The sequence below is a fragment of the Tetrao urogallus genome (assembly GCF_951394365.1).
Source record: "Tetrao urogallus genome assembly, chromosome: 16".
Taxonomy (NCBI): domain Eukaryota; kingdom Metazoa; phylum Chordata; class Aves; order Galliformes; family Phasianidae; genus Tetrao; species Tetrao urogallus.
The window spans coordinates 8607325-8619615 of record NC_136829.1 but is presented as its reverse complement, the minus strand read 5'-3'; the positions used below and the strand labels follow the sequence as shown (position 1 = coordinate 8619615).

Below are 12291 nucleotides of genomic sequence, written 5' to 3'. Positions count from 1 at the left end.
AAACGTTTCTTCCCGTTGTTATTTTCTTTCTCTAGTGCACCTTTTTAATATACGTATAACAATTATTTTGTTTCGAGGGACGGTAGTAAACGGCCGCTTTCTCCTGAACGTAGCAAGGAAATAAATACAGATCCCCAGCCTGTTGCCTCGCATTATTCGGAGGGAAATAGCTGGCATTCCTGCCCCGGTTTATTTTGGAGCCGAAATTTCCCACCCTTCCCGCAGCGGTGGTCCCCGCGGAGCCGGGCCGCACTCCCCCGACCGCTCGGAGCTCGGCTGCCGGGAGGGCTCGGGGCCGGATCCCGACAGCCGCTCCCGAAAGCAAATCCTGAGAATGACGAAATTATTTCTTCCCTCCGAAGGAAGGGACCGTGCCGGCGGCCGGTGGGGACCGGTCCCGTTGCCCTGTCTCAGAGAAGAGTTAAATCGACCAAATTACCGGGTCAGGAGGACGCGGGGATTTAAGTGCGCCTTCCCCTCCTGCCGCCCCTTCCTGGGGACGAACAGACGGGGAAAATTGGAGAAAAGGCTTCTGCTGTTTCCCGTCCCGCTGCGGGTCCCTGCTGCGCGGTCAGCTGCAAGGGAGGAGGCCGCGCTACCCCGGGGAGCAGCAGAGCCCCAGGAATGAGGCAGAGCAGAGGGAATGGGGACAGCAGGGCCCCGACGGGGCGGCGAGGGGTCGGAGCCGCCCTGAGACCTGGACATGACTGCGAGCATCGCCCCGGCGTCGGGATCACGCGCCGCTGGGGTTGTGCACGGAGAGGTGGGGGCCCTGCTGGTGAGACTCCCGTCCCCAGTATTCTGGGTTTTGTCGCAGACGAGTGCGGGAGCTCTCGCTCGAAGCAGAAAAGCGCTTCGCCACGTCCTCTGCAACCCGACAGCCCGGTCGGAAAGGTCTCGGTGTGTTCCCCGCTGGTTCCTGCGAGAAACCAGGATCCGGGGGGGGGGCATCGCCTCCCGCTGGGACAGCGGAGAAACCCAGAAAAAATAAAGCCGGGAGCCACCCCCAGCCCGGGGGCGGGCGGACACCTCCATCCCTGCGGCTGGAGGTGGGAAGGGGGGTCGACAGGAAAGGGGGGACGCGGGTCGTCCTCGAGGGCCGCATTCTGCCCCCGTCCTCCCGGCGCCCACGGCCCCGCTCCAGGGGAGAACCGAAGGGCGCGTCCCCCCCGCCGGGAGAGGAGCCGGCGGGACGTATCCCAACCCCCAACACCCCCGCCGGGAGGAGCCCAATCCTCGCCGGGACCGGGGCTACCCCGGCGGCCGTCACGTGGGCCGGGCCGCACCGGGGCCCCCGCCGTAAAGAGCCGCCGCCGCCGCCGCCGCCGCCACTTCCCCGCCGGGCGCAGCCGGGGACGCACCCACGGGAGACGGCGGCGAAGGAAGGGAGGGAGGAACGGGGGAGGGAGCGCCGGCCCCGCACGGCCTGGGCACAGTGGTGGTAGTTTTCATTTTTGTTTGGTGTTGTTTTTTTGTTTTGGTTTGGTTTTTTTCCTATAAACTTTATTCTATTATTATTATTATTATTATTCTGATTTTCCTGGGATTTCCCTGCATGGTCTGAGCGCAGCTTCATGCCCACCCGGCCATGCCCGGCTCCGCTCTCGGCCCGCTGCCATGTGAGTACCGATATGGGATGAGGCACCCGGGGGTGGGATGCTCTTTTGGGGAGTGAGGTCCCCCTGTAACTGCGATGGCTCCATCAGCTCGGGGAGGCCGCGGTAGCGTTATTTCTCTTTTCAACAAGAAAACGGCAGCGTTGGCCGCTGGGGGACATCGGGGCCGCCCCTGGGCCGGAGCCGCTGCCCAAAGCTCCCGGCTCCAGCGCCCCGGGGACCCCGGCACAGCCCGCATCTCCCTTCCACCAGCTCTTCCACCAGGCCCCGGTGCCTGCTCCAGGCCCGGAGCTCAAAAAAAAAAAAAAAAAAAAAAAAAAAAAAAAGACAGGAAAGGAAATACTTTTGTTAAAAAAAAAAAAAAAAAATCTGTTTTTTTCGGATCCTTGGAAATGCCCGAGCAGCTGGGACGGGGCCGGGTGGGACGGAGCCGCGGGCGCTGCTGTTCGTTCAGTGGATTTCTTTGGTCGACCGTATGGGACGGAGCGGACCAGAGGAAAGCTTAAAGGAGAGAGAAATCTCTGCATATACATAAAGCGAAAGCTCCTGCTTTAAGGAAAGCGGCGCTTTCACGAGGGGAAGCAAGAAGGGCCTCGGACCGGGGTCCGCGGGGTCTCCCGCAGACGGAGCTGGGAGCGGGGCGTGGGTCGGGGGCCGGGGGCCGGGAGAGGTGCGGGGTGCTCCGGCCTCGCTCAGCCGCGACTCTCGGCTCTGCCCCTCAGGTGCTTCTGAGTGAGCGCTTCGGCAACGTCGGGGCGCAGCCGGCCGGGCCCTGAGCAGCCGCCGCCGCCGCCGCCGAGGACGGAACATGTATCAGGGCCTGGCCCTCGCCCCCAACCATGGCCAGTCGGCTTATTCCCACGACTCCGGCAATTTCCTGCACTCGTCGACCGGCTCGCCCGTCTACGTGCCCACCACCCGGGTGCCCTCCGTGCTGCAGACGCTCCCCTACCTGCAAAGCTGCGAGCCGCACCAAAGCCACCTCGGCAACCCTCCGGGCTGGGCTCAGAGCAGCGGCGAAACCACCGCCTTCAACGCCGGCAGTCCGCACCCGCCGTCGGGTTTCTCGTATCCCCACAGCCCCCCGGGCAGCAGCCCCCCGGGGCGCGACGGTGCCTACCAGGGGCCCCTGCTGCTGGGCGGCGGGGGCCGGGAGCAGTACGGCAACGCTTTGGTGCGCTCGGTTAACGGGTCCTACTCCAGCCCCTACCCTGCCTACGTGACCCCCGAGCTACCGCCTTCGTGGACGGCCGGACACTTTGAGAGCAGCGTGCTGCACAGCCTGCAGACAAGGCAGGCGGCCCTGCCCGGCCGCAGGTCAACCTTCGGTAGGTCGCCCTCACCGCCGCCTCTGGGCGTTGAGATTCTCTCGGTTCGAGTCGGAGCATCTCCGTGCGCGGTGCTTTGGTGGGGATGAACCGCGCCGCGGGTTTTGTTTCCCGTCGGGAAGATTTTACCCAGGGATGGAAGGATGGTTCGGGTAGAGGGAACGGCGGGCTGACCCTATACGGAGCGTTCTGTGCGTGCGTGTGTATGTTTGTGTTACACGGAGGGCAAAGAACGCGTTTCAAAGGAGAGGACAGAGGAGCAGAGGCCGTCCAGCACCCCTCACCCCCCCGCGAATATCTCCTCTCCACAATATCGACTTTGTGCCTGTACTTCAATACTTACCCTTGTGTTTAAATTAGCGGGGCAGATTTATAGCTCCCACCCTTTTAAGTAATTTATTGTGGTAAATGAGTTTATATTCGGACAGACTCTCGGTCTCCTCATTCGCCTTCACCCAAACAGGTCCGCAGCTGCAGCGCCCCGCGGCCTTTGGAGAGGTTCATGCATTGACCCGTGAGCCCCGCACTGTTCCCCCGCACCCACACCGCAGGCTCTCTTTAAAGCACGACCCAAACAGACGCAATTTTCGGGTCTCGCTGTAGCAATGCTCCCCGGGGTTGTTCCCGCATCCTCGCCCGGCGGCGGCTCGCAAAGCCCTTTCAAAGCCGCTTCAAGACCTCAGCCGCGTTATCATCTTGACTGCGGTGATCCAAATTATCTTATCTTTGCCCCAAGAACAAAGCAAAGCTGGGACGCAGCCCCCTCCCCGCTGGCGTTACCTCCCACCCGGGGATGCTCGGCAGCGCTTCGCTTCCAGGATTTTCTCTTTGTCTCGGAAAATCCGTTGCGTTGTGCGGGGTCGGATCGCCCCGCTCCTACCGAGGGAGGAAATGTCTCCTGCACTTCGAGTTTGCTGCTTTGGGACCCGGAGGAAAGACCGCCGTCCTCTGTGCCGTTTATTTTTGCTCTTGAATAGTGTAAACCGCTCTTAAGTAGCGTAAACTATACATTTTTTTCAGTTAATGAATTATGGCTTGCTTTTTAAATTCTTTTTTAACTTTTTTTTTTCATTATCTCTTTTTTATTTTTTTATTTCCTTCCTTCCCTCCCATCTACACTTTTTTTTTTTTTTAATTTTTATTTTGATTTTTTGCTTTGCCTTTTTTTTTCTTGCAGTCGGATCTTTTTTAAGGCAACCGAAAATGAAGGAGGTGCGGGGGGGGGGGGGGGGAGGGTAGAGTATTTTTCTTTGGAAGAAAACAACGTTCACGTCGAAGGAAATTATTTCTAAAAGAGAGAGGGGAAAGAAAAAAAAAAAAAGAGGAGAAAGTGGGAAAATCCTGCTCTCAAATCGGAGGCTCGCTCCGTTCTCTCCGGGCTGTAGGGTAAAGCGCAGTGCTGGAGCCGGGCCATCGGGAGAGGAGAAATGCCCGGAGGAGCCCCAGTGAGGGGATATTTGGGGCCGGGAGGGCCGTTTGTGGCTGCTGAGCATTGCGTGGGGCCGGCAGTGCTGAACCTCCATGCAGACCCCGCACAGCACGGAGCCCCCGGTGAGCACCGCGCAGTGATGGAAGTCGGGAAAAGCGCCCCGTTTAACCCTGGCTTCATCATTACCGTGGTGATAATTAGGAATATCTTTACAGCCCGAGGAGGGATAACACCATGGATGGACTCTGTTCCCATCCTGGAGGCATCCACAGCCCTTTTGCGATTTTTGAGGTGTGGGTAGATGAAAATCCCCCTTGCCTTAGAGCAAAATATTGAAAGATGAAGTCGTGGAGGGAGAATAAAGGATTTTTTTTTTCCCATGCTCTGCAGGATGGAGGCAAGCTCCTGGTTATCCCTTGCATGGCAGCAGTGGGGCACGGGGGATTAGAGCCCTGCAGTGCCCCATACACGGGTGGCACGTTGCGATGGGGCCGGCTCCTGACCTCGGCTCTCTCTTCCAGAGTATTTGGAGGAGTTTCCTGGGGATGGTCGGGAGTGTGTGAACTGTGGGGCCATGTCCACACCGCTCTGGAGGAAGGATGGCACCGGGCACTACCTGTGCAACGCCTGCGGGCTCTACCACAAAATGAACGGCATCAACCGGCCGCTCAAACCCCAGAAGAGGCTGGTAAGAAGGGGACACTGCTGGACTGCCTGGGGGTGGCTTGGGGGCAGGCTTTGGAGGCTGCTGCTCGTGCACGTTCTGTTGGCATCTCTGTGCTAGGGCCTGCTGGATTCTCAGTCTAATTGTGAATAGATGCTGTTGATGTCAGCCAGAGTGGTTCAGAAGGAGCAAAGCTGCGAAATTACTGCTCCCAAAAGGTCGGAGCTCAGCACCAAGAAGGGGGAGCGGCGAATGGAGGGGTCCCTGCAGTATGGAAACGTATGGGACTCTATAGGCTGCTCCCGACTCTGTTCCCAGCTTGTTCCCAGCGTAGGCTTGTTGCTTTTTTCCTATTACAGTAGTGATGGTGCACTGGTTCTTCATACGGACATGCAGGCAGAGCAGTTGGAAAAGGCAGAGCTGATCCCAGGCGGGTTGCGATGGGAGCGGGATGGGAACAGTTACCAAACCTGGAACCTCCTAAGGGAGAATTTGGGGTTTGGTAGTTCCTTGTTTGTCGGCAGCGTAAAGCATTAATTCCCCACATCATGGTATTGGGCTTCCTCCAATTGGGATCCCATGGTGAGAGAGGAAAGGAGCCTCCTTTTTTTGTGTGCAGTCACTTTGGGATGTTTAAATTTGGTGGTAACAGTTTTGGTTTCAGAGCTTGTCATCAGAAGCAGTCATTACAAACAGGATGTTTGTCTGAGCCGTGCTGGGGAACAGCTGGGAGTTCCTTTTGCTGTTGCTCGGGTGTATTCCCGCAGTTATTTTGTGTGTTGCAAAACAAACTGTTAGCAGTAACCCAACAGTGACAAGTTTCTGTGCAAAGAAACGATAAGAAACAAATCTGGGATTGCATAAAATGCTTCATTTCGCTTTTGATCGTGGAAATGTGGTTCTGTTTGCAAAACGAAACAAGCAGAGGCTCTCTGGAAGATCACTCCGTAATGACAACTCACCAAAATCAGTGCGTTCCTGCGATACATTTTATGTTATCCGGTAGGATTTGCCCATCTCACCAAAATGTGATTATGTTACATATACACCCCAGCACCAGGCTCCAGCCTCTGCTGAGCTGCACATCTCAGAGTAACGCGGGTGATTTCTTTGGAGCAAACACAATCTGTGTATTGAAAGTCGAACTCAAACCCTGCGTTTCAGAGCCTGCCATCAAAACACAACACTGGCTGAATTTCCAGGGCTCTTTGAGCAGCTTTTCCACCCAGGCATTGGGACAGGTCTTGCCATTACCCAATATTTTGTCCATTGCTATTGGCACGGGGCAGTCAGTAGCACTCGTGAGGCTTTTTTTTAGTAACACTGACATAACATTTCAGCAAAGTTTTCTGATTTAAGATTGTTTCGGAGGGACGAGAAGGGAATTATCACAGCATTTCAAGCTGTTTTGTTATGTTGGCTATCAATGCAGTGATAAAGCCCGAGTGAAAGAGCTGATACTCTTATCCATGGGAAACACTTCAGTGAGGCTGAAATACCTGATGGCGTTTTATTGCATGGAAAAGGAAAGAGGCCGTGATTTTGACTTCCCATTCTGACTCGGGAATGACAGACTTCAAAACCGTGGCTGCTCCACCATTTTGCAGTTCCATTTTGCAACAAGGCAGAGGACAGGAGGATCCACTGACGATGGACAAGAGGGTCCTGGGTGTGCTCTGCAAAGCCACCACCCCAGCTGCTCCTTGCTTTCTGGGCTCGGGGTCGTATAATTTCACAGCCTCTCTGCAGCACCCATGGGGGGACGGCTGCCTGTGGTGCAACACGCTGCTGGAGGAGCAATGAGGAACAACGAAATATAGGCACAGAGAGGAAAAAGGGTTTCTTTTGCCCTTTACGTTACGACCTTTGTTCTGTAAGCAGGCGCTGTGCCGCGGTTATTCCAACTTGTGTTTTCACAGAGCAAGGCCCCAGCGAGCACAACGTGGCACATAGAGCACATAGTGCAGATGGTGCCTGCAGCTCATGCAGTCATCCTGTCATTTGCAGTCCATTTTTTCTTTTTTTCTGTGACGATGGCAGCAGGGACAGCTGCTTTTCTTCTGTCTGTATCTGGACACGCAGCATGGTGGCTTTCAGCAGGAAGGATATTTCTGAGAGGAGGAGGGAAGCATCACTTTATTTTAGGCAGGATCTTCCTAGCCAAAGTTTATTGATACGTTTCACAAGATGATACCTTACACTCAGCCCTAAAAGCCAGACCACCTTCACCACACAGGAGCAGCTCCTGGCGCTGGGTGCCTCTGCCCATGAGCATTTCCCAGTGCAGGAGCATGGTAGGAGCAGCACTGGCAACAGACCCAGTCTTGTGCCCGGCAGCTCCCACACCATCCTGACTTAGAATCATAGAATCATTAAGGATAGAAAAGAGCGTTAAGATCATCAAGTCCAACCATCAACCCGTGACCACCGTGCCCACTGACCATGTCCCTCAGTGACTTGGAGTCTTCGCTAGTTCCATGTATCATGTGTGCTGCAGACACTTTCACATTGCCATCAGCTGCCCTCTATCATGCCGTACTTCTGAAAAGCAAGCAAAGCAAAGTCTCCTACAGCTTTGGGCCTCCCTTTGGAGGGACCTGCCCTGCTGGATCTGAATTTTTCAAGCTGTCCAAGCAGCACTTGCGCACAGTTAATGTGATAGGCACCAGCTCATGGTTCCTCGAGCTTATCAGCAGCACTTGGCTGTCAAGCCGGGTCCGTGAAGAGTTTTTGTTTGAGTGTATGGTGCATTTGTATAAATAAACACTGGAGCACAATGTTGAAGTCAACAACTTCCTAGACAAGGTCAGAGTGGTACAAAGGCAGTGGGGTGGAGGCAGGCAGCAATGTGCTTTCTTTTAGGGGAACTGCTGGGAACCAGCAATAATGTATTGTACCGTCGTCCTTCAGTGAGCAAAAGCAGCCTTGACTGTCTTTTTTCTTGCTACACGGGCAAGCTGTGGGGTAGGGACAGATTCTCACAGGGTTCCTGGGTTTTTTGTGTAACGTGTGGCCATGGAGGATGGTGTCTGCTGTGCAGGCGATGCAAACACAGGCAGGCACTGATGCCTCAGCAGATAGCTCAACACCGTGTGACACCAGGACAGTGTGTTCCTCCCTCTCAGGGACCTGCCCAGAAATTTCGGGGCTTTCCAAAGCACTTTGCATTGGCCTTTGTCCATCCGCAGGTGATGATAGATCTCAGCAGCCCATGCCAGGCTCCAAATTCCCCCTCACTCCTGTGGCAGGAGCTGTACCTCAGGGCCTTGCCCTTATAGGAACAGTGTGGGGTGCTGAGCAGGGTGCCCTGAGGAGGGGGCCCTCCTGCTTGCAGAGGTGAATGGCACAACCTTGGTGGCTCTAAGGCTTTAAGAAAGCTCTAAAACAGGTCCAGGATCATGCTGTGACACCATGCCCCATATTACAGACAAAAATATGTTGAGACCTCCTCTGTGCCCAGCTTGTCAGCTCACACCTCAGCGTATTATTATTTTTGCCCAGTTATTTCTTGAAAGGCAAACCATTTTCTGAGCAATACCATTATTTGCAAATAGTTGCTGAGAACACTTTGCAACCACTGATTCAAAGCGTGGGCCCGTCACTGGTGTCTCTTGAAACTCAGTGCTGATCTCTCTTTGACTGCTAACCTTGTGAAAACATTTCATTTTTATTCCTGCTCACCCCACCTCATTTGTCATATTGATTACTTACGATTGCAGGGTATAATGGAAAAATAAACAAACAGGGAATTCTTTATTGCCTGCATCGCCTATCGTGTGCCTTTGAGAGGAATCAGAGTAATTCTTCTCAGGGCTGAATAATGTATTCACACACCTGAATGCAGAGAGGCCGTGATGTTACTGAGATCACTGGGATACTTACTCTTATTAAAATAGTTCCCGTGTGAGGTGCTAAGAGACGTTGAAATGAAACACCTATTAAGCTGACACGTCTGTATATAGAGACCTGTGGATTTTCCAGTGGCTCAGAGTACAGTTGTTAGAAATGATTTTGCTGCTTCTGCCAGAATATTTCCCTTCTTCGTTTGGAAATATTAATGTTGCAGAGCCAGCAATCACAGCACTCACAAAATATGTAATTAGTTAATGTTTGCATGGTGTTTCTGCAGCCTGTGAGGGAACAGATTATCTGTGAGACATGCAGAAAATAACTCTGCTGGTCCACTCATGGGCCAGTTCAGCTCAGCTCTGCTCAGCTCAGCCAATTGATTCCAGTTGTCTTAAACAAGAGATTAATTGGGGTGTTGCTAACTTTAGTGGTAGTTGTGAGTGCAGAGAAACAGAAGTGGAGTTCACTTAAAGCAACAGCAGTTTTTGGCTGTTTGTGAACTGAAAGCCTGCTAGGTATCTTCCTTCTGTCTCCGTCTGAGATATATGCACTGTGCTCTGGATCCTGATCACTCCCAGCACTCGTTGGAGGTTTGTGAAATGGACTGGGAGGATTCTGCCAGGATTCTTGAGCTTAAGCAAAAAACGCTTGCAAATTAGAGTGATCTCATTTGAATGCAATTTCTTTCATCTGAATTTTGCTATCTTCACATTGCGTGTTCCGTGTTTTCCAGGAAATCATTGTAGACGGAGATTTTGTTTTTGTATGAGAGGAAACTTCCCCAGTTTGCCTTTTCTATGTGTGCATTCACGCGTTTGTTTGCTTGCTTTCAAGTCCTCATCGAGACGTGCTGGCCTATGTTGCACTAACTGCCACACAACCAACACCACTCTCTGGAGAAGGAACGCCGAAGGGGAGCCCGTCTGCAACGCCTGCGGCTTGTACATGAAGCTCCATGGGGTGAGGGCAGGGGTGTGCTGGGTTATGGGATCCCTCCTGCTGGGTCTGGGACACTGGTCTGCAGGGAGCAGAGCCTGAAGAGCCATAACTCAGTGCTATGAGACCTCTACCGAGGTTACCCAGAATGAGGTGAAGGGGTAAATGGGAGGTACTTGGGAGGTACACTGATAATACTCGTTTGCAGAGGATGGAAACTTTTAGTACCATGTCTGTCAGCCAAGAGAAGTCTTCATTCCTCCATGCAGATCTCTTCAAGCTTCTGCCATGGAGGTTCGAGTCTCTTTATCCCATGACTGCTCCCTCCGGGTCGTGTGGGCCCCGGCCATCAGTTTAATTTAGTAGTGCACTCTCATAAGGGTCACCAATAAATCAGGAAAAGGAAAATAGGAAATAAAGGAAAAAATAAATTGTGGGAAAGCCTTAGCTGTTAGCCTTATACATCTTCCAGCCAAGGCCTGTTGCAGAGAAAAATAGCATGTAGTGAAGGACAAGGACTTTAGGTGCATTGCATGAGCTGCAGCGTGTAAATAGGAAAGCAATGCGTGTGCGGGAAGGAGCTAAGTAAAACACAATATTAATCATTCCAAACCTTATGAATGTCAAGGTACCAAGACCTCTGGCCATGAAAAAGGAAAGCATCCAGACGAGGAAAAGGAAGCCAAAAAACATTACCAAAGGCAAAACCTCAACAGGTACAGTGCTGCTCCCACCCATCCCAGGGGTTTGGGGCACAGTTCATCTCAGCAGGAAGTTATGCAAAGTAGAAAATCATACTGTGATTTTTCTCGCTGATGATTGCTTTTGCTTTAGGATCTTCATTTAGGCATAGTCCTCGAGTGAGAGGAGGATGTGGGGTAGAAAATCTTGTTGGTATCATGATCCCAGAGGGATTCCTGCTCTGTGAGCACCAGGTTCCAGCCCTACAGTACTGTGTTCAAGCAGATCTGAGCTACAACGGGCAACAGGAAAAAAATTGGGGCTTGGGGTGGTGTGTTTGGGAGTCCAGAAGGGACTGGGACACATTCAGCATCTGCCCTTCTGGGCCATAGAAGGAGTGGCACTGCTGGACTGTGAATAGGTTTTCCTTCCTTCCTCACAAGCATAGAATCATAGAATGGCTTAGGTTGGAGGGGACCTTAAAGGTCTTCTAGTTCCAACCCTTAAGCATTGCTAGTCAAATACAAAGCATTGCCCTGATGGTGGAGAAAGAGAGCAGTGGCGTTGTGCCACGCAGTGCAGAGCTAGCTATTGAAATGCAGATCTCCTTAGGAATAAACCTGTGTCTGTCATGTGCCTTCATTGCTCTGTGCTCCTTTTCTTGCAGGATCCACCACTTCGGCCACGAACTCCCCTTCCTCCATTACGAACTCAGACAGCACGGTCACTTTAAAGTCGGAGCCCAGCACAACCTCGCAGTACCCCGGGCAGGGCATTGTGTCGGTGTCCCAGGTAAGGCACAGGAGCTGTGCCCCACGCGCTTCCTTGTGGCATTGAGAGGCCACCCAGTGACCCAGTGGGATCAACCCTGGGTGGAAAGTTCTATAGCTCCCAAGAAAAGGCCGTATGTTATCTGTGCTTTAGACTCTTACGGATTTGTTTGGTGGGAGAGGTGTTTCATCTTTCTGGAGGAAAAAGTGGCTCAGAGTTAACCTGCAGATGGGCATTTGGTGCCCTGTCCTGTCTTGGTGCAGGGTCTGAGCCCCCTCAAGCTGGACATGCATGCAGGTGAGATTTTTTTTGTCCAAAACAGATAAATCAGATCTGTGTTACACTCTTGAAAAATAGACACGTGCCCAGAGATGTCTAAAGCATGCATGTTGTCAATAAATAAGTGCAGACAGGTGCTGGGATGCTTTCTCCATGCTTGCTGGCCTGGTCACCTCTAATTAGCACAATGGATAACATACTGTGCCCATGACCTATCGGAGCCCTGCCATGACATTAGGATAAGCACGATAACGACTTGCTGTCTAACTACACCTTTCCCTTCCCTCTTGGGGCAGGCGCAGAGCCAGTCAGACGAGGCGCTGGCCGGCGGCGAGTTCAAATTTGAGCCGGAGGACTACCCCTTCTCTCCCAGCAGCATGGCCCCGCAGCCAGGGCTGAGTGTGCCGCTGCGGCAGGACTCGTGGTGCGCCCTGGCGCTCGCATAGAACCCCTCGTGCCCGCAGCCTGGCTCACCGCGGGACGGGCTTCTCTTGGAGGATGTGGGAGGAAGACGCCGGCTGGATGGGGTGCCCAGAAAGCTCCTCCCCATCCGAGGAGACCCAGGGTGGCCTCCCTGAGGCTGTCTTTTTTTCCTCCCGGAAAGCTGTCCTCCTTTGAGATGCAACCAGCAAATAAACGCATCCCAGAATCTATGTTTATTCGCAGTGATTTCTCCCTCCTATGACTCCTCTGTGTGCAATTTATTCCACTTTCCAATAAAGACTGTAATAACGTGGC

At 53.2% G+C, this 12291-nt stretch overlaps 1 protein-coding gene across 1 annotated transcript; it reads left to right on the top strand.

Moving 5' to 3' along the window:
- Window positions 1-2424: 2424 nt before the first annotated feature.
- Window positions 2425-11999, top strand: GATA5 (GATA binding protein 5; the record flags this gene model as incomplete). The annotated part of the gene is made up of 6 exons (XM_079543232.1): window positions 2425-2944; window positions 4895-5061; window positions 9721-9846; window positions 10451-10538; window positions 11171-11295; window positions 11850-11999. The coding sequence occupies 6 exons, from the start codon at window positions 2425-2427 to the stop codon at window positions 11997-11999; spliced, it is 1176 nt and encodes a 391-aa protein (XP_079399358.1).
- Window positions 12000-12291: the final 292 nt, after the last annotated feature.